Source organism: Myotis nattereri (genome assembly GCF_964212035.1).
Source record: "Myotis nattereri genome assembly, chromosome: 3".
Taxonomy (NCBI): Eukaryota; Metazoa; Chordata; class Mammalia; order Chiroptera; family Vespertilionidae; genus Myotis; species Myotis nattereri.
The window spans coordinates 49,276,653-49,299,368 of NC_138077.1; the positions used below are offsets into that span (position 1 = coordinate 49,276,653).

General features: G+C 37.9%; 1 protein-coding gene across 2 annotated transcripts in view; it reads left to right on the forward strand.

Annotated features, from left to right (window-relative positions):
• Positions 1-17,761, forward strand: part of CCDC50 (coiled-coil domain containing 50) — a 69,532-nt gene extending 51,771 nt beyond the window's left edge. Inside the window, exons 6-11 of one of the 2 annotated variants that reach the window (XM_081087032.1) lie at positions 4,286-4,401; positions 4,826-4,870; positions 4,976-5,074; positions 8,780-8,856; positions 13,180-13,268; positions 16,740-17,761. In XM_081087032.1, coding sequence (XP_080943158.1) covers positions 4,286-4,401; positions 4,826-4,870; positions 4,976-5,074; positions 8,780-8,856; positions 13,180-13,268; positions 16,740-16,759 — 446 coding nt within the window. In that variant the 3' untranslated portion in view covers positions 16,760-17,761. The remainder of the gene's footprint in view (positions 1-4,285; positions 4,402-4,825; positions 4,871-4,975; positions 5,075-8,779; positions 8,857-13,179; positions 13,269-16,739) is intronic. The other variant, XM_081087031.1, reaches the window with a different exon arrangement.
• Positions 17,762-22,716: the final 4,955 nt, after the last annotated feature.

Sequence of the window (22,716 nt, forward strand, 5' to 3'; positions counted from 1 at the left end):
GTTGAACATAACAAGATTTCATTTTTTATGGCTAAGTAATATGCCATTGTTTGTTGCCAAAAATGACATTTTGGTCACAGGCTGTATATATGATGATGGTCCTATTAGAATACAGTGGAGCTGAAAATTCCCTATTGGCTAGTGACATCATAGCCATCTCAGTGTCAGAGCACAAGGCACCTGTTTGTGGTGATGCTGGTGTAAACAAACCTGAGCTGCCAATCTTATAAAAGTACTAGAGACCTGGTGCACGAAATTTGTGCTCTTGTGAGTGGGTCCCAGGAGCCCCTGGGGGATGTCCAACTAACAGCTTAGGCCTGCTTCCTGTGGGAAGCAGGCCTAAGCTGTCAGACATCTTTAGCGCTGCTGCGGAGGCAGGAGAGGCTCCTGCCACTGCTGCTGTGCTCACCAGCCATGAGCCCAGCTTCTGTCTGAGCGGTGCTCCCCTGTGGGATTGCACTGACCGCCAGGGGGCAGCTCCTGTGCTGAGCATCTGTCCCCTGGTGGTCAGTGCGTGTCATAGCAACCAGTCGTTCCACCGTTTAGTTGATTTGCATGTTATCCTTTTATTATATAGGATAGCACATACAGTTATGTATAGTACATAATACTTGATAATAAACAACTGTTACTGGCTTAATGTATCTACTATACTTCTAGCTGTTTTAGAATGCACTCTTTTTACTTACTAAAAAAAAAAAAAAGACTTTGCTGTAAAACAGTATATCCCATTATGCCAGCAACAGCTTCCTACATCTCATGTTTACTCTATCTTTTGATTGCATCATTTTCTCTAAGATTTTTGATCTCATGTTGTTTTGTACAGTAACATGCTATGCAGGCTTGTAGCGTAGGAGAAACAGGCTATATAGTATAGCCTGGTGTGCAGGTTGTACCATCTAGGTTTGTGTAAGCGTTCTCTATGATGTTCCCACAATGATAAAGCCGCCTACCAATGCATTTCTCAGAACTATCTTCCTTATTAAACAACACATGAATGTATTCCTCAGCTCCTTTATTCATTTATCCATCCGTGGGCTCTTAGGTTATTTCCATGTCTTAGCTGTTGTACACAATGCTTTAGTAAACATGGGTGCATATACCTTTTCCAGTTAGTGTTTTCACTTTCTTCAGATAAATATCCAGAATGGGAATTGAGGGATAATATAGTAGTTCTATTTTTAATTTTTCAAGGAACATCCAAATTGGTTTTGATAATGGTTGCACTAATTCAGTTTACATCCCACCAACTGTTCATAGTGGTACCTTTTCTTCACATTCTCACTAACATTTATTTTTATAATAGCCATTCTAACAAGTTTTTTTATTTGTATTTTCCTGTTAATTAGTGATTTTGAACATCTTTTCATATACTTATTGACCATCTGTATGTCTTCTTTGAAAAAATGTCTATTCAGATCCTCTGTCCATTTTAATCATATATATATATATATATATATATATATATATATATATATATATATGGTGTTGTATGAGCTCTTTATATATTTTGGAAATTCCCCCTTATTAGCTATGTGATTTTCAAGTATTTTCTTCCATTTGGTAGGTTGCCATTGGTTTTGTTAATGGTTTCTTTTGCTGTGTGGAAGCTTTTTAGTTTGATTGGTCCCACTTGTTATTTTTTCTTTTGTTGCCTTTGCTTTTGGTGTCAAAACCAAAAAATCATCTCTAGGACTGATGTTAAGCATCTGACTGGCTATGTTATGTCTAGGAGTTTTATGGTTTTGGATCTTATGTTTAATTATTTAATCCATTTTGAGTTAATATTTGCATATGGTGGAAGATAGTGGTCCAGTTTCGTTTTTTTGCATGTGGCTGTCTAGTTTTCCTCAACACCATTTATTGAAGAGACTGTTCTTTTCCCATTATATATTTTTGGTTCATTTGTTGCAAATGATCATATGTTAAAAGTTTTTTCTTCTTTTCTTTTTTTTCTGGGCTTTCTATTCTGTTCCATTGATCTATGTATCATTCTGTCTTTAACTGCCAAGAGGTTACAGTCTTCTCAAAGTGTCAAGCCAATTAAGACTATTGCATTTGAATACCTTCAAAGTGTCTTTGATAGATATTAAAACATTTTCTCAGTTAATTCTGTGATGTAGAGTAGGAGGCATAATAGTGGAGAAAGTTGAACATATCCCACTATATTGTTTCTTTCACTGGATGGCAAAATTGAAGGGGCAAGGGCTAAGGGTAATCTTTCCTATTGTCCTCAACTAGGCCTTGGGCTGCTCAATGTGTCTTTTTCCTATAGATAGGAATATGATACAGCAATCTACCTTGTCCACTGACTGCCCAATACGAACTTCCTTATATAACTTTATTTATTTTATCTAAAATATTCCTTTCTAACTATGACCACACTAATCATAACTCAGGGAGGTTTATATTCCACTTAAATATGGCCCACTCTTGGGAGGGTGCTACTGTTTTGTGATTGTCCCAAACCACTCAGAAATCTGGATTAAAACCAGGCCCGCCTGCATAAGAGTTAGTAGCTCTAGAAACGATGGGAAGTTGAAGTGGATTCTCTTCTGGGTAGTCATGTACTAATTGGCCTGAAGCTAAGAAAACCATGTTTAATAGTCTTATTTTGTGTGGGAAGGGCAGATGAGTCTGTGGCTTTAGGATTTACCGCAAAGTTAGGTTCAAAGCTCTACTAAGAAAGCCTTCACCAGAAAACTTAAACTCTCTTCATCTGCCCAGAATTTAGTTGTATTTTCTTGTCTTTCCTTTTTTCTTTTTTTGTTTAAAGCAAGCAAATCAAATGTGGTGAGGCATTTTGCTAAAAGCCATTTTAATGTGTGGTTATTTTGAGGGAGATAACACACTAAACTGGTAGTTCTAATGCTAATTGCAAATAATCAACTGTTAAAGATTTTTAAAAAACAAAATACTAAAGGCAAGGTCTCTCCAGGCTACTTAAATTGGAATCCCTGGGATTTGGGTCAAGTTTTTTTGTGTTTTTCTTTAAAGCACCACAAGTGATTCTAGTATACAGCCATGGTTGAGAACCACTGATATAAAGAAATAGACAGGAGTGACTTTTCTTTCTCCCATCAGCAATCCATTTACTGAAGTCGCTATTTCAGATAGTTAATCTCATTCACTGCATTCAACATTTTTATTATTTCTGAGTATAATGTATTCACATTGTTGAATAGTTGTAATTTAGAGAGGGTACAAAGAAGGAAATATCCACAATTTTGAAATGACCATTAGCATTTATCAGTCTATTAAAAATTATAAAACGAATGTATGTGGCATTTAAAATTTCAAAATAAAAAGCCAAAATCCCCCTTCATCCCTGCCTGTTCCTTTCTCAGAGGAGTAAAACTCTAGAGTCATTGTGGTCTGTTTTCTTTATGTTATACCCTCCATAAAATTTCACAACAACAGTAAACTGATCAGAGCTATAGGGAAGATAGGAGAAGCAAGTGGGCTTGTTGGCAATCAGAGCAGAAGCCACAGCAGGACCACTGGGTGCTAAAAGATACTCAGTCACATAACTCCCCTGGGATGCTGTTCTAGTCTCTTGGAGGGAAGGTGTGCAAGGCTGAAGCAAATAGAAGGAAGTCTCTCATTTCCTCCAGTCTTGACAGCTTAGCCTCTTTAAAACCTCAGCTCTGTACCTTTCTTTCCTCTGAACTCTATTTATTTCATTGATTTACCCTTTGTTTAAATTTAAGATTTTTTTAAAAATATATTTTTATTGATTTCAGAGAGGAAGGGAGTGGGAGGGGGAGATAGAAACATCAATGATGAGAGAGAATCATCGATCGGCTGCCTCCTGCATGCCCCCCATTGGGAATTGAACCCGCAACCCAGGCATGTGCCCTTGACCAGAATCAAACCTGGAACCCTTCAGTCCGCAGTCCGACGCTTTATCTGCTTAGCCAAACTGGCTAGGGCCCCCTTTTTTTTTTTAACTTTCTGTTTTGCAAAAGCCTCACAGTCTCTAGCCTAATAGCCTGATTTCCTGTTCTTGAAGAAACTGTGAGAGGGGAGGTGTTACCAGGAAGGGTTGGATGGGTATCTTTAAGTGTGTGGATTGTCTGCATCACCACTTCCATGTTTTGGGGGAAAAATGATTTCCAGTGCACCCTCCACTGAATTTTGGAGTGGCAGCAGTATTGTCAGTGTTAGATAGCAAAGAAAGGTAACTTTAAGGTAAAGGTGGTATTTTTTTGTTTGTTTTTACCATAAATTTTGCAACTATTTAGAAAACAAACTTGGTTGCCTTACTGTATTGAGTTTTTTCTAGGAATGAAACCAAGGGCAATGAAAGAATCAGTTTCTACTCCGTCGAGAGTGACCCCCAGAAATCAGGAGTGGTATGATGCTGAAATTGCCAGAAAACTGCAGGAAGAAGAAATTTTGGTGAGCAAATTTTAATGCAGAAGTTCAGGTGAATAAGGTTTTTGTGAATTGAGTCATTCTTGAGATTATATAATATGCATTATAGTCCTTTATCAGTTAAGGAGCTAATACCCTTTTTTTATTGGTGGAAAAATCAAAAAACAGGATTAGAGTATGTAGTTTTATTTACTGAGCAAGTGTTAGCAATAGAATTCTATATACATATCTCTCCATTATTGAGTTCTGATAATTCTCTAAGAATCTGCTACAGAATTTGGTTAAAAATAGACCCCGCTTTAACTGGCAAATATATACCAGCCCTTATCAACTTGAAAGATGTTAATCGCAACTAGTTTTAAATACCAGTTTATTTTTATGTAGGATTTTAAAAAATGGACAGCATAGAATCCAATTAAATTTTTTGTTTGTATTTCCTGTACTATAGGCTACCCAGGTGGATCTGAGAGCAGCTCAAGTGGCCCAGGATGAGGTGAGTTCATGGTAGTTAATGACTTTGTTCAGCCAGTATTCTTTGGAAAGTAATTTTCTACCTGCAACTCTGTAATCAATGACAATATGGACTCCATTTGTTTAGGAAATTGCTAGACTTTTAATGGCTGAAGAAAAGAAAGCTTACAAGAAAGCCAAGGAGAAATCGTCATTGGACAAACGAAAACATGACCCTGATTGGAAGGTAGGGTCTGTTTGTTTTTTTAAATGACAAGTTAAATTAGAACTGTGAAGGGGACTCTGCTCTGCAAATATATTTAGGTAAACAAATTATCTGTATCACATGTGAATCTGACTTGTGAAAGTTATTTTACTATAAAAAATCATACTAAATTCTTGAAAGTAACTATTTAAAAGCTACGGCTAAGATTGAAAAACTCATTTCATTCATTTTAAGACCAACCAAAGTGTGAGTGCCCTCTGGTCATGAGCAATCTTAGTTTTACTATACTTACCTTACAGGAGAGCATAGTGTTTTCATGTGCTTTCAGATGGCCTTTTCTTCCTCTCTGTTCTTTCCCTATCTATATATATAAAAGCCTAAGTGACCATTACGACCAGTCACTATGACGTGCACTGACCACCAGGGGGTAGACAATCAACACAGGAGCTGCCCTCTGGTGGTCAGTGCACTCCCACAACAGGAGCGCTGCTCAGCCAGAGCTGGGCTCACAGCTGTTGAGCACAGCTGCAGCAGTGGGAGCGTCTTCCACCCCTGTGGCAGCTCTACCAAGCGGTGGCAGCAGACGCAGCTGGGCCAGGATGAACGGGAGCAGCACAGCAGCACCAGCTTGGGCTCCTACCTGACTGCCTGCTGCTTCACATACTGCTACATCCCTCGGGTGATGTCGGATTTCCTCTGAGGGATCCCAGATTGCGAGAGGGCACAGGCCAGCCTGAGGGACCCCATTGGTGCACGAATCCATGCACCAGGCCTCTAGTGTACTAATATTGTTCTTCATCCCTGGTTATGTACCCACAGGGGCCCGGTGCACGAAATTCGTGCACTGGGGGGGAGGGGTCCCTCAGCCCAACCTGTCCCCCCTCACATACTGGGAGCCCTCAGGGGATGTCTTACTGACGGATTAGGCTCGCACCCTGCTCCCCTTGGGGAGCAGGTCTAAGCCGCAGTCTGGCCTCCCTTTGTGGGAGGTGACTGGGCTTATCAGGGTAAGGCACCAGCCCCATCACTCCACTGCTGCAGCCACTGCCAGTCACCACAGCCACCAAGGTGTTTTCATCAACACGGACTCCAGTCCCTTCACCGTGAAAAAATGACAACTTTCTTTAGGCATTTTCAAGATGTGTCTTTCATAGGATATGACATTTCTTTTCTTTTCTCTTCTCTTCTCTTCTCGTCTCGTCTCGTCTCGTCTCGTCTCGTCTCGTCTCTTCTCTTCTCTTCTCTTCTCTTCTCTTCTCTTCTCTTCTCTTCTCTTCTCTTCTCTTCTCTTCTCTTCTCTTCTCCCCTCCCCTCCCCTCCCCTCCCCTCCCCTCCCTTCTCCTTCCTTCCTTCCTTCCTTCCTTCCTTCCTTCCTTCCTTCCTTCCTTCCTTTTCTTCCTTTTCTTTCTTTTCTTTCTTTTCTTTCTTCTTTTTTATCCTCACTTGAGGATATGTTTCCATTGATTTTTAGAGAATGTGGAAGAGAAAGGGAAAGACAGAAACATCAAAGTAAGAGGAACACTTTGATTGGTTGCCTCCTGCATGAGCCCTGACCTGGGCCCCGGCCAGGGAGGAGCCTGCAACCTAGGTACATGCCCTTGGTCAGAATTGAGCCCAGACCCTGCAGTGGGCAGGCCGAGGCATTATCCACTGAGCCAAACTGGCTAGGGCAGGATATGACATTTCTTAGCCCTCCAGCAGCGGACCTTCATTTTTTTCTCCAGGAGTGTGGTGGAAAAACCCTAGATCACCTTTTTGGATTCTTATTATCCAAGTTATTAAGAATATTACCAGTGGCATACAGGGAGCTTAGACAACGAGCGGTCAGAAAAGGTGTTTCCTTTGTAGTTCACACCGATCACCGCTCGGCCCTGCTCTGGCAGAGGCTTTAGGCCTGGGCAGGGGCCTCCAGCTCCCTCTGATCGCCGGCTCCACCCCTGCCCCCAGCTCCCTCCGATCGCCAGCTCCACCCCTGCCCAGGCCTAAAGCCTCTGGACAGGGCTTTAGGCCTGGGCAGGGGACCCTAGCTTCCTCGGATGGTCGGCTCCAATGGCCAGCTCTGATGGCTGGCTGCCTGCAGCTCCGATGGCTGGCTCTGCCCCTGCCCAGGCCTAAAGCCTCTGGCTGAGATTTTAGGCCTGGGCAGGGTTCCCCTGGCTCTGATTGCAGGCTTGGCCCTGCCCAGGAGCCCCCTGGCTCAGGCCCTTCCTAGTCTTCTCAGGGCCCACATGGGGCCTACCTCGGAGTGACCTGGGTGCCGATGATGTTCCCGGGACCCAGGCTGCTGGGCGGCTATGTATGCAAATTAACCGCCATCTTTGTTGGGTTAATTTGCATACACATTCAATTGGCTGGTGGGCATAGTGGAGTGACACCAATTTGCATGTTTCTCTTTTATTAGTATAGATTGTTTCCCTTCCTCTGATGACAGACATCACCAGCAATCATTGCTTATGTCGCAGTGCAAGAACTGCCTAGCATGCGCTTGAGTTGTTACCTTCCCATTGTTAATTCAAAACTAGGAGGCAAAATAGTCAGTGACCTCAGTTCATCCTATTATAAAGTAATCTAATTGTTGTATATGGTGGTTGCAAATTCAATTTAATGGATTTTACAAATTAGTTACTGTGTGCAAAGCATCCTTTTGGACTTAGAGGGAAAGACAGAGTCATATATTTCCTCATGATAATGAAGAATGTGGACAGGGAGACAGACTGTAGACAGCTAACAAATACAAGGTCATGCTGGCTGATGAGAGCATAATGGAAGAACAGAGGAGGAGGGAGAGAGTTCATTTGGTAAAGTCTTCCTAGGGAGGGAGTTTGTACTAGACAGAAGGATGCAATGAGGGTACTAGTGAGGGTATCCACCTGTTCTCTCTAACAAATTCCTACCCTGGATCTCCAGTCCTGTCTGATTCTTGACCTTGAGGAAAAGAAGATATAGAAAACATGGTAATAATACTACTTTATTTCCTGTTGCTGAATTACCCAGTTGTCAGTCTAAAAGCAAGCGAAAGGATTATTCCATGTTAATTAATATATTCATTACCCTTTTTTTACCCTCTTTGTAATTCAGGATTTTTCCTAACCTATTTCATTTTTAGTAGAAAGCTTCCCACATGCTTCTCCATTAATTAAGCCACAAATAATTTCCCAAGAGTTATTCCATTTCTTTGTTAACCTGACTGTGAAGGAGTAGGTATTATTAAGGATTATTAATCAGGAAAGTAAGAGGCAGGCCACATTTCTATCAAGTATCAGAACTTCTGTGCTGTCTAGATTTTTTAACTGGCGCTGATACAGATTTACTCCTGGGAAAAATGCCATGAAATGGGCCTTCGTTTTCTGGTATGGAAATCTCATCCCTAAGTCAGGTGTTCAGAAATAAGGGTAGGAGCACAAACCTGCCAGTTCTTTTCAGCTGCTGTGCAGCTGTTCTGTTAATAATGGGTGGCCACGCACAGCCGTAGGGGAGCATGTTCACCTGAGGTTAGTTAGCCCACTCACCTGACTACACTGACAGCCTCCAACATACCTCCTTTATAACTTCTTTTAAAATCTCTGAGTGATTGTATTTAAAAATATTTTATGTTCTTCAGTTGAATGTAAGTAACCTGAAATCATTAAAGGAGAGTAGTGTGGCATAATTTAGATATTATCTAAACCTAACCTTTTTCTTTCTTTGTTTACTGGATGTGTTCTTCTTTTTCTTTCTTTTTTATAGCCCAAAACAGCTAAATCACACTCAAAGACAAAAGACAGTGATGAACCTCATCGCTCTAAGAATGACAGGCCTGCACGGTAAGTTGATACCCACAGCAGAGAGTGAGGACTGGACTTTTCTGAGAGTGAGATGCTGTTGCCTGAGGGGCGTGTTTGTTCTTTGGGGAGGAGATCCAGGCTTCTGCCATTGAGGTGATATCAAGTCTGTCAAGGTATTCTCAAACTTTTGTTTCCAGTCTTTTAAATTGAGTTTGAACAAGTCAAATCAGAAAGACAGGGAATTTCACCAAAGCTGGGGCATAGAAAGGAAGGATGTGCTTTTTGTTAGGACCAGTTCTTGCCTCTGTCATCACTGAACTGATGCCCTCAGCTAAGAAGAGACAAGGTTAAATTGTTTCCTACAATCTCAGGTTTTAATTTTTTACTGAGGTTCATGATCACATTGGTGGGGTCCTGACATTTACACATGCTTAAATTCATTTTTGTGTGAGTCTCAGCATCCTAGGCAAATACTCCTTGAGTCATTGCAGACTGTTCTAAATCCCACCAGGTCAAATGACTGTGGCTGTGGGATGTGTACTTTCTGACTCCTCTCAAGCAGTCTTAGGTCAGAATAATGGAGCAGCTGCTGTCTTTCCACCTCAAGTTGTCAGCCTCTAGGTCTCTGGGGAAGCAACCTTTTCTTTTTTCTTCATTGCTTTCTGTTGCTTTTCAAAAGAAAATATGATTGGAATAGGAGTAGAGAACATCCTGTCTCATAAAGAGGGAATATCCTAATTGACACTCACACCATTGCAAAGATGGGGGTGCCCACAGCCAATAAGGAGGGAATATGCTAATTGACTGCCATGCTCTCAAAGATGGCAGCGCCCACAGCCACAAGATGGCGGAACCCAGTCTCCTCAGCCCCACCTTGCCACACGCCTGCCTCCAGAGTTCACCAGTCCCCTCAGCCCCCCAGCCTCCCAGGACCGGCCCGAGGTGTAGGCAAGCCTCAGATGTTGGCTGGCCAGAAACCCAGGGCCGCTCAAGGCTCAGGTAACCAGGGCTGGCTGAGGCTTGCACTACCGGCAGTGGCAGCAGCAGAGGTGTGATGGGGCATTGTCTTCCCCTGATCGCTGGGTTGCCTCTGCCCCTGAGGGTTCCTGGACTGTGAGAGGGGGCAGGCCATGCTGAGGGACACCCCCTCCAGTGCATGAATTTTCTTGCACCGGGCCTCTTGTGAAATATAAAAAGACAATAACACTAAGTGTGACATTTTGAGAACTCTTAATTATTAGAACCTTGAATTTTGGTCCGATTTCTAATAATATATTTATTTTTAAAACATAAGATTTATTACACTGAAAACATACACTGTTGTTGCCATTTATTGCCCGCAAACTGCTCAGCTAGTTTCCTTAAAGTGAATGTATTTAGTGATCTTTAAAACCCATCCTCTGTTTTTAAACTCAAGGCCTTCAGAAGATAAATACCCTTTAGAAAATTTTATCAGGTTTGTAAAGCTCTTAGTGCAACAGTGGTGTAGTTTATCTAATCACACAAAATAAGTTATTCTTGTAGCTTTTAGTTAAGCACATGCCAAACAATTTTTAAAGCATATTTTAGTACTACATGGTTTAGTTTTATTTACATCCCTAAAATATCCAAGTAAAATAACAGCTAACTAATCTGTTCTCAGTAGGTCCTTAGATGTGGGTTATGCTTTTTTTAGTCAAGTGAATTAAAATCTTTAGGATTATTTTGCCATCTTGAAAGTCCATGGGCTCTTTAAAACAGTAATATCTTTATAGCAGATAATGTACAACAATCAGGAATGGCCATTAAGAAGGTTTATTAAAGTTGAAAACAACTTTTTGGAATGTAATAGACACTCTTAAAAATATTTGGCATATTGTAAGAATAAATAATCAAATGAACATGTATTAAAAATGGCTTTTTAATTTTTTTTAATTTTTATTGATTAAGGTATTACAAATGTGTCTTTATCCCCCCATTGTCCCCTCATCCCCCCAGTCCTGCCCTCACCTTCATCCCCTGTTGTCTGTGTCCATTGGTTAGGCTTATATGCATGCATATAAGGCCTTTGGTTGATCTCTTCCCCTTACCCCCACCCTCCCCTACCTTCCCTCTGAGGTTTGAGCATCTGATAGAAAAATGGCTCTTATAAATAAGTGAAAAGTTACGTAAGACTAATCAAACTGAAATCTTATTTGACCAGAGAGGAACATTTATCTTTAAATATCATTTACACAAAGATTATATATATATGACAAAACAAAAATGAAGGATTTTATGTAACCTGTATGTTCCCAGTTAAAAATTAAAGCCTGTTATCTTGGTGCTGTCTGTGCAACTAATATCAGAGTGTATGCTTTCTGGTTAGAATCTATGTATTCCTCTTTCAAAATTAATGGTATTCCTGGCCGGGTTCCTCAGTTGGTTCAAGTGTTGTCCTGTATACCAAGAAGTTTCAGGTTTGATGCCCAGTTGAGGCGCATACAGGAGGCAACCGATTGATGTTTCTCTTTCATATTGATCTCCCTCCCCCCTCCTCCCTCCCTTTCCCTTTTTCTCTCTCTAAAATCAATAAAAATATGTCCTCGGGTGTGGATTAAAAAAAAATAGTCATAGTAGAAACGTTTAGCCATTTGTATAGAAAGAAATGGTTTCAATGATTGAAAAACGTGGATCTGCCTAGGTCAAGCTGTTTACTTCAGTGCAGCAGTGATAGTAGCAGAGGGGATGCAGAGTCTCAGAGCTTGCAGCATTTATGCTCAAAAGTCAATTTCTTCGTCTAAGATTTTCTACTCTTTCTAAAGAAATAGGGAACCAGTTGGCAATCTGAATGAATTATTATACCACTTTGTAACTGGAAAAAGTTTCAACCCAAGTTCCAAATTCTTTTTTTTTTTAATATATTTTATTGATTTTTTTACAGAGAGGAAGGGAGAGAGAGAGTTAGAAACATCGATGAGAGAGAAAAACATCGATCAGCTGCCTCCTGCACATCTCCTACTGGGGACGTGCCCGCAACCCAGGTACATGCCCTTGACCGGAATCGAACCTGGGACCTTTCAGTCCGCAGGCCGACGCTCTATCCACTGAGCCAAACCGGTTTTGGCACCAAATTCTTTTAACTACAGCATTTTATAGTGGTAGTACTACTTGGTATTTTATTTTTCTCCTAGTTTTGAATGAAGACACAGCCACTAATACAAACCTCTGTGGCAGAGCATAGTATGGTGTGGTTAAGAGCACTGATTTTGACGTCCATGTGAGTTTGAGCCCTGTCTCTGCCACTTAACAATTGTGTGAACTTGGACAGATCACTTACCTCATCTTATCTAATCTGACTCTAAAATATGTGTATGATAGCTACTATGCAGGCTTAGCTTGAAAGTTAATTAATTGAGATATATTCATATAAAATTTATAGTGGAGTCCTTACTATATATATAAGTTTACATCCCTTGCTGACCTCTTGTAGATACTGAATATACAGGCGAGGCCTACCGCTTGGGGACAGGGTGAGAAATTTGAAAACACTTGCATTTATTTTTATATGACAGAGACCATTGTACCTAACTAACTGTAACTTTCCAAACTTCAGACTACTTATGCCTTCCAGATTGTATATATAGTTCACAAAATATCCTACAACATGGTTATATGTTGACAGATCTTAACCTTATGTGGTTTCATGATTTAATGCAACATTTGAGTATACCTTTGGGAAACAATGGAAAATAAGAGTTTCTATTCTTCATCTTCATTAAAGCCAAATGTTTGCAGAAATCTGTGTTACATGATTAAAATAATAAAAAGTTTAGAGCAGTACAAATTTTCCAATGTTTTTTCCAATGTTTTCTTTTGACTTGAAAAGTTGACAATATATGACTGCCTTTTCCTTCTCTAAGCTCTACTTTGCCACCTAGTGGATTAAATAATTTTGCAGTAAATTTTGTGTGTTAAAACAATGTCCCTTCTCTTCCCCTCTCCTTGGTCCTTCCTTATCTTTCTTTATTACTTTCTTCATTTCTATTCTTTTCTGTCTTCCTCTTTTTCTTCGTAAAACCTACCAAAACAAAGTAAATTTTTCATTAGGGACAGTGGTCACATCACATTAATCTTTGTTTCTCTAGTTCTTAGCACAATGCTTCACACATATTGGGTATTCAAAAATATGCATTTTTATTGAACTATGTGCATAAAAATAAAGGAAAAATAAGATAAAATAATTTATCCAAGGTCAGGCAACTGGCCAGGACCTAAAGTGAGAATTCTCAAACATTCTGACTTTGCATTTGTACCGAAAATGTTTTTACCATGTGATCCAATGAGCAGTAGAATTGTAGTCACCAGCACTTAGAATATCTCTAAATTTAGACCTCCCTCCAGGCCGCCACCACCTACCATGACAGATGCTGAGGATTTGGATTACACTTATTCCACACGTCATTTCTCAAAATCAGAGTCCTCTCATAAAGGTAAGAAAAATATATATGGTCAAGTGTAGGATCTTTTTAAGTAATCCTTGTGGTATGGTGGAAAAATCAAATGCTGGATTATAGATCACTAGAGTGGAAAAATTAGTTCTCCTTCCTCTCCGCAGAGCATTATAATATTCTTCATTTAGTAAAGATAATTTTTTAAAAATACAGACACAAAACACCTTAAATTGAATGCAAGATTTCCTTATGTATTTCCATTCTCCTGCAGAGAGATTTCATTGCTTTCATTAGATTCTTAAAGGGTAACTGTGGCCACAATTTAGATTTCCTGGGATTTTTGTGTTTTAGCTTTTATTCCCATCTGCCCCAAACTCTAGTTATGGGAGTTAAAAGTACACACATGTATACACACAGCACATAAAACACTTATGCAAAAGAAAAATGGGACAAAGAAAATGAGGAAAGAATATGAGATTTAAGTTGGACCAGATCTTTAAAATGAAAGGAATGATTGAAATGGTTGAATGTAGTTCTTTAAAGCATATGCATTCACTAAAGTATATTTTTAAGATAGTCTAAAATGAGATAATGAAGTACTTTCTTACATTAATTTCCTCATCTAAAAATGGAGGTGATTTTAATAGTATCTGTGTTGTTAGAGTCGTATAAGTAAAATATCTGAAAGCAGATTGCAGTTGACTTGCTAGATATTGATGTTTATTATTTCTTATGGTTTCTTCAAAGATTTATTAGGTAATGTTTTTATTATCCTTTTCCAGATCTAACTTTCCCAAATATCTTTAACTTTTTTTTTTGTAGTCATTACAAAATACCAATGTATAGGTGCCACTCCAAACCAATTATGTAAGAATTGCAAGGGGAGGGAGGTTGCTGGTCATTGGTATTTTTTAAAGCTCCTTTGCCCCCAACCCCTTCATTCTGATAATCATCTAATGTTGAAAATAAGACAAAAGACATTATTTAAAAGGTGGGATTAGTTGGACTTTGTCAAAACAACCTATAAATTACAATTCCCATTCTTTGGTGGCCTTTTTACCATCCTTAGTTTAATGGGAAGTAGCTAATGATTTCTTTTTTCCTTAAACTATAAACCTGCATTACTTTTAAGGGGTATCTTTCTGTTCTCGACATATATTTAGTACATAATATTAAAATAATACATTAATTCTTTTTTAAAAAGAATATTTTTATTGATTTCAGAGAAGAAAGGAGAGGGAGAGAGACAGAAAATGTCAATGATCAATGATGAGAGAAGAACATTGATCAGCTGCCTCCTGCATTTGCCCCACACTGGGGATCAAGACTGCAACCTGACTATGAATAGAACCATGACCTCCGGGTTCATAGGTTGACTCTCAACCATGGAGCCACATGGGCCGGGCTACCACATTGATTCCTTATGTAAATATTTTGTAATCAAGAACAAAGAAAATATGATTCACCTGAAATACATATAAATAAAGATAATTATGCTTAAGCAGGGAGAAAAACTGAGTTTCAAGGTTTATAATTTTTTATTTTTTAAAGTATTTTTAATTATAGTTGACATACAATGCTATATTAGTACCAGGTGTACTGCATAGTGATTAGACATTTATTTAACTTACCAAGTGATCACCTTAATAAGTATAGTTCCCATCTGACAATATGAATAGTTATTAAAATATTATTGACTATATTTCCTGTACTGTACTTTAATCCTTGTGACTATTTTTTATAATTGCCAACTTGTACATCTTAATCCCTTTACCTTTTTCACCCAATCTCTCAACCTCCTCCCATCTTGCAATCATCAATTTGTTCTCTGGATCTCTGAGTTTGTTTCTGCTTTACTTTGTTTTTTAGATTCCACATATAAGTGAAATCATATAGTATTTGTTTCACTCTGTCAGATTTTTTTCATTTAGCATAATACCCTCTAGGGTCACCCATGTTGTCCCAAATGGCGAGATTTCTTTTTGAATTGTATATATGTACTACAGCTTTTTAATCTACTTGTCTGTAAATGTACACTTTGGTTGCTTTCATATCTTGACTATTGTAAATAATGCTGCAGTGAATATAGGGTTATGTATATTTTTTCAAATTGATGGTTTGGTTTCTTTGCGTAAATACCCCAAAGCGGAATTGCTCCATCTGTGGTAATTAACTTTTTGAGGAATCTCCATGTCATTTTCCATAGTGGCTGCACCAATCTTCATTCCCACCAACAATGCATGAGGGTTCTCTTTTCTTCCCCTCTTCGCCAACACTTGTTTGATGATTTATTGATGATAGCTATTCTAACAGGTATATGAGGTGATATCTCATTGTGGTTTTAAATTGCATTTCTCTTATGATTAATGATGTTGAGCATCTTTTCAGATGTCTATTGGCCATCTGAATGACCTCTTTGGAGAAGTGTCTGTTCAGGTCCTCTGCCCATTTTTAAATTGTATTATTTGTTCTCATGGTGTTAAGTTGTTTGACTTTCTTGTATATTTTGGATGTTAACCCTGTACGAGATGTATCACTGGCAAAGATTTTCTCTTCATTCAGTTAGGTTGTCTTTTTCATTTTGTTGATGGTTTCCTTCATTGTGCAAAACCTATTTACTTTGATGTAGTCCCATTTTTTATTTTTATTTTATTTTTTTTCCTTTGCTTAAGGACACATATCCAAATATATATATATATATATATAGCTAAGAATGATATCAAAGAGTTTACTGCCTATGTTTCTTTTAGGAGTTTTATGGTCTCTAGTCTTTACATTTAAGTCATCAATCCATTTTGAAGTTATTCTTGTATATGGTGTAAGAAAGTGATGTTGTTTCATTCTTTTTCATTTATCTGTCCAATTCTCCCAACACTGTTTATTGAAGAGACTAGACTGTCTTTATCCCAGTGTATATCCTTGCCTCTATTGTTATAGAGGAATTCACCCATATAGCCATGGATTTATTTCTGGGGTCTCTATTCTGTTACATTGATCCATATGTCTGTTTTTATGCAGTACCATAATGTTTTGATTTCTAAAGCCCTGTAATATAGTTTGATATCTGGTAGTATGCTACCTCTAACTTTGTTCTTTTTCTCTAAGAGTTTGCTGTGGCTATTTAGGGTATTTTGTGGTTCCGTATAAAGTTTAGGATTCTTTGATTTAGTTCTGTGAAAAATGCCATAGGGATTGCATTGAATCTGTAAATTGCTTAGTTTATTTTTATTTTTTCCATAAACCTATGTTTATTGATTGCACAATGGTAAATCACTGAGCAATGAATCAAATCCTAAGAATGACATTATAACATTATTAAATTATCTATAAAAATTACTTATTTAAACTACTGTGGTTTTTTTATAAGATACTGTTGCAGATAAAATATAATTCACATTTTTTTTTCTTTTTCCCCCCTTGACCTCTCCCTGCCCACCCTCACCTCCTTGCTTATTTTCAAAGATTTTTTTTTTCTTAATGTTGTTTCTTCTTTTTTTCTCTCTTCCCCAGGTTTCCATTATAAGCAGTAAAAACCTATGAATCTGCCTTGAAAACGGACTCACTGTAGCAAATATTACTGGATGATGCAGAATGCATTCCACATTTATTTTTTCTTCCTATGTTTGTACTCCTGGGATTTATCCTCAAGGGTTTTTTTGACCATAAATAATTTTAATGCATTTAAAATGTTTTGGTTATTTCTGATCACTTGGGCAGTACAAGAAAATCTAGCTTCTGAATATTGACCACCTCTACACTGCTTATACTTCCATGGATACAATGTCTAAGAGATCTATAAAATGCCATTTTTTCTTAGGTATGAAATATTGGTATCTAGGGACTATACTTTATTTAGCAATTAGAATTTAGTGAAGGTAATGATCAAGGTAAATAAAACAATGTTTGGATGAAATGGAGAATAGAAGAGTGTAAGAAACAGTTGTTTTGGGGTTCATTAGTATATGATATATTGAAAGAGCCTTTTGCTTTTTGTACTTTCTAGGAAAAGAAAAAAATAATCACAACCCTAAAGTATTTTAAAAAGATCATACCTGGAACAATTAAAATGTGTTATTCTTACTATCAGGACTATAGAGATTTTGCAGATACTTATACACACCCTCCAGGGAAAATTGATGTAGATGGCATTCTCTAACACTTTCTTGCTATTGCTTCATCAATAGGTCGAGACTTCTGAAGCCTCTGGGCATTGCACATTGATTAGTATTAATTGGAAAAAATTAATTCTATAATATCCTAACTCAGGTCTGTGTAAAGTCAACTAAAAATGAAAACTTTTTATCCCTTCTCTTATTTTACATTCCCTTTATATAGCCAAGGCAAGTGGAATTGGAAAGAGGTGTTTATAAGTGATGATTTCATCATCCTCTCTGGCCATAGATCGAAGTTTGCCTCTTGCTTAAAACACATAACAATATTTTTTGACAACCTCAGAAATATTTTATGTACTTCTCAATAAATAGATAATTCAACATCAAGTCGAAATTAATAAAGTACTTCTTTATGCATGTATTTAGTTCTACACATCGTTAATGATATATGGTCATTGGATCCTTTATACAAGATCTTTAAACTCCTCTTCAAGAAATAGTCTTTGTCTAACTTCAAACCTTATGGAAATGCTTATTTTCCTATACTAGTTAGTTAACACAAATGTCAATCTCTCTTTCACACACACACATACACACACACACACACATATGTATTTATATGTGTGTGTGTAATATCCCTTCAACTTGACTACCTATAATTTTTCACAGTATGAATCTGACATTTTTGGCATTCTAGTACGGTTTTTGTTTAGGAAAGAAATGTGTAGGTGACTAGAAAAAAGTTCGTAACCCATTCTTTTCTCATTGGGAAATGCCTTCAGTTTGCCTTATCTTTCCGGATAGACTTTAAAGTCAGGCAATATTCAGGAAGCTATTAAGAGTAGTTTTGAGAGTGGATGTGGGTCTTTCATTTTGAGAAGGGTCTTTAGTTTCAGAAAGTGTTTGGATTGTAGGAATTTGGGCAAGAGGTGTCTAAGAGTTAACTTTGAGGAGAATGATAAAGAAAACCCTAAGGGAGGTAGTTACTTCAGAGAAATGGGGAAAGGCAAAATAACAGGACTTTGAATGGCCATGATGAAATGCATGAATAAAAGCCTTCATTTAGCCAATGGCAAACAAAATGGGGTCCTGGCCTTAAGTCCAGTTGCAGAGAGAGTGGTTTCAATATCCAAAGCTTAGGCCTTGTTGACTTACATTGTTTTTTTGTCTGCCCTGTGATTTTGCTTCATATTTTAAAAAGTTTTTATGGTAGCTTTAAAGAAATAAACAATAACAGTGTTTTTTTATTTGATAATTAAGCAAATGAGCAATATCATTTGCCATATTTTTATTTTATAAATGTTTATTTTTATATCTCATGCAATGATCAGTTTTACTTTTTAAATTCTGCATTCCTCTTGCTTCTCATGTGCTTTATTCAATTGTATTTATTATTATGAAATGCTAACTGGATATATTTCCTTCAAAACTGTCAGGCCACTTAACACTTAACCAGAATGTTAGTGTTTCAACTGTCTTAGTGAGTGACCAAAGGTGGTATTTCCTTTGTGACACTCAATTCAACATCTGTATTGAAAATTTGATTTTTTAAGGTTTTTAAATGATTGGTATTTTAGAATATTTTAATTTAACTTAATTTTTTGGTAAAGCAAACACTCTTTAAAGCATATCAGAGTAATTCTTTCCCTGTGAATAAGGAGACAGAAATCAAACTCAACCAGCTAAATCCTCTTATTCTCATTCAAATAATGTAATTAACTTTGAGACTCTAAAAGCAACTAACAATGGTATTTTAAGGAACTGCCAAACATTCTTCACTGTATTCTCTGCTTTACACTATGTCATTTCTATATAAATGTGGAAGCATTTATTTTTTTTTTCCTGTTCCTACTGCTTTAACACATGCAATTTAATTTTTAGGCCCACAATGTATTATGCTTTAATGTTGTGATGTAAACAAATGCTTCTGGCCTTGGGAAATCTTTCTGTTTCTATACCTCTGTTCTCTGGAGGCCAGGCTCTATTAGCACCAGTATTGCTGAATGAGCACAATGTGTTAAGGAGCCTTATACTGGACAGATAACAGCCCCTCCCCCCAGCCTAACTTTTGTTGTAAGTCATTGCATAATAGCAAAGTGAGATATGGTCAGCTTAAATGTTCTGAGTTGAAAAAAAATTTTTTTTGATTCTAGTGTCAAACCACCGTCAGCCATATTATTTTATTGGGAGACTAGACAGTTGCTACACTCACTTTAAGAGAACACAGATTTTTTAGAAAGGCATTTTGCATACCATCAAATTTCTGTTCCTCAAATGTCTTTAACCAGCAATGAACAGTCTAATGAGTGGCAAGAAAGGCTATATGTCTTTTGATCATAGAAACATGTGAATTAGAAGAGAAAGATATGGATAGTTACTGCTCCCAGGAGGAAAACTTTTCAGAATGGCAGTGACCACTTGGATCTAGATCAACATATTCTACAATGGGTGATATTTGGCCTTGCATTCCATAGAACTCACAAAGAACATCATGAGCTGGACCCATTTTCCCTTTTCTTCTCTACTGTGGCCTGAAGCCGAACTTGGATGATGAATATTGATTGCTGACTTTGACCATACCTTTCCCTCAATATCAGGACTTTCTGGTGTAAAAATAATGAACTTTTAACTGATAATTATTTTTATTTAATACTGTCAAATATTCTTTAAATTTGTCTTGTGCCAACTTGTTCTTTGGAAACACCTGTTATAATATGGTGCATTCAGTTTACCATAGAGCCTTGATTTTTAATGAATGTTGCCTTTGTATAAAAATCACTTTGGGGAATATCAAGATTATTTATTTATTCAGTGATAATTTCCTTAAAAGGTAACTTTGGTGATTGGCTGTAAGATCTTCAGCCAAGTAAAGGAACAAGTAATCAGCTTTTGGGGGGACTGAGAACAGAATAGAACTTGCATTCAAAGACTTCTTTCCCTTTTGGGAAAACAGCAGTTGTGTAGGGAATGGTCACGTGGGAAGTGAACACTGGTCATTTAGACTCCCCTGTACATAGTGTGCCATATTCTGATAGCATTGGCTTTTTAGAAACAGTCAAAAAAATAAAAACCTGTTCTTTTAGCTAAAAGGAAAAAAACAGGTTTTTAAAGTACTTTGTTCATTACTTACTGCTCTTAGAGAAGTGACTAGATAAATGGTCCCATTTCTGTTCACATCTGGTGGTGCCTGTGAGTCTTAAAGCCATAACTGCTTATCTTCCTATTGATAGAATCCCGTTTTCCCCTTAGCCCACAATAGGTAATATGGGCAGGGAGAAGCAAACTGGAGACTGTCCTGATAAAGCTGCATGAGGCACACAGTGATCCAAATTCCTGGTGGAAGAACCTTTGCCCCCTGATCATTACAGGGAAGGGTCAAGGCTGGTGTTGCGCTTGCCATTTAACTGTTGTTGGAAATGTTGAAATTTAATTGTGGAGAAGTCAAGAAGGAAGAGGTAAACTGGGACAATCTCACTTCTGCAGTCACTTTTCTGATGAGACCTGCACTTTATGTCAGCAATGTCTGAGGAGCAGTATTGCCTTAAATTAATTTGATTCCAATCGAGGTCAGAGTATTGTACTTCTTAACATGTAAATGACTGTCAACTCTCCACTGAGATATAAAATTCACAGGTGATCCCCACACATTTTTGCCATCAGGAGCTTTGACCCTCCTTCCACCGAGCTGTGGGTAACCTATACACTGACAGGTAGATACATCATCTCATTTCCAGTTGCCTCTCTGTCTGTGGATGAGCAGTGGCATGATCAAAAAGGCTGGTAGAAGTTCCAGGCCAGATCCTTCAGGTTATCACTTCCTGAATAATTGGGAGTTGACTGTCTTTTCCCATGATGATGATGTAGAAGGTATTTCTAAAGGTTCTATTATGCATTGAAGTCAATTCATTATTGTTTTACAAGAATTTCATCAACACTCTTATGTATTGAAATGCATACTGTTAACAACAAAAAGAGAAAACTGAACAAAATAGAGACCTTTACTTGAAATTGGAGATTTATTGGTGTGAAGAATCTTCTGGTTTATTTCTTTTAACAGAAAATTTACCAGGAAGACTTCTGCTATCATAGGGAAGACACCAGAATTTTTTTAAAGGTTATTTCTGATGCCAAAATTACACATAATCATCTAAATAATCATGTTGGTTTGTGGAAATACCTAGTCCTAAAAACCACTCTTTCCCTTATAAATTTGTGAAAACTGCCTAGAAACATGTTCCTAGTAGATTTAATATGCATTTGTGTATTTGCAGCAAACTAGAAATGTTCTTTTCCTTTTGAGTACCTCTTCACTGCATAGGGAGCCAGCACTATGCTGGTTTTAGCATTTCAGATAAGGACAGAATTAATTGTATAACGCTGTGCCCCATTACTTATTGCCGAGATTCACGTGTAAAGAATAGAAGAATTGAAAGACAGTTTGAGTGACATTTCCTTCACAAAAGAGGAAGGATTAAAAACAGCAAAGAAGTTGAGAATATCCTGTTACTCGTCATATGCTTGGGATATGTTTTTGTTGCACTGAATTTCAGACCATCATTGCTAAAATAGCTTCTAGCTGTTAAATTTAGTAAGAGGGTTTTTGATGTCACGATATTTTTAGAATTTCTGGTTGAATTAGTCTTTGAAGTCCCTGCAGGTTGTAACTTCAACTCTTGCTATAAACCGAAAGTCCACTGCCATTCCTCAGAAATAGCTGTGTTTTTCACCTGCCTCTTCAGGGCAACCCAATATTTTTTTCATGAAGTATTGTAAATAAGGATGAGGTATAGCGGGAAGATAGTATATAAAAGTGATGATCCAAAATGAGAATTCTCTGAAATGGTGTTTTCCTTTCCATCCCAGCACAATATTATATTTTGAAAGGTGCTGAATTATAAAGTACAGGAGAGCTCATATAAATCAAGTTGCTCAGGAAATGTGAGGTGGTGCTGTCATTTGTCTTACAATTTGGAAGAGTGCTCTTTTGAGAGAGGTCCTGCAAGGTACCCAGGCATTTTCAGATTCATTGGTAAGAAACCTTTTGACATTTGCAATGTAAATATGTTTAAACTTGTGAGACGTTATCCCAAGTGCTGGTCAGTTTGTATCCAAGCCCCAGAGAGAACGTCAGCTTTAAAATAGTTGTTCCATGGAACTGAACAGAACCTTGAGGAAGGACAGTCGCCTGAGGCCACCTCAAACAGCCACATGCCTATCTAGAGATTCAGTGAAACTGTGAGGGACTCTTCTGTGAATGCCTTAAAGGTGATTGATGTTGGCAACTGGTGGGTCTGTATTCACCCGTCTGGACTAGGCTGATGGAAACAGTCTATTTTAATTCACCTTCACACAGCACAAGTCGTTCCTGCTCATGA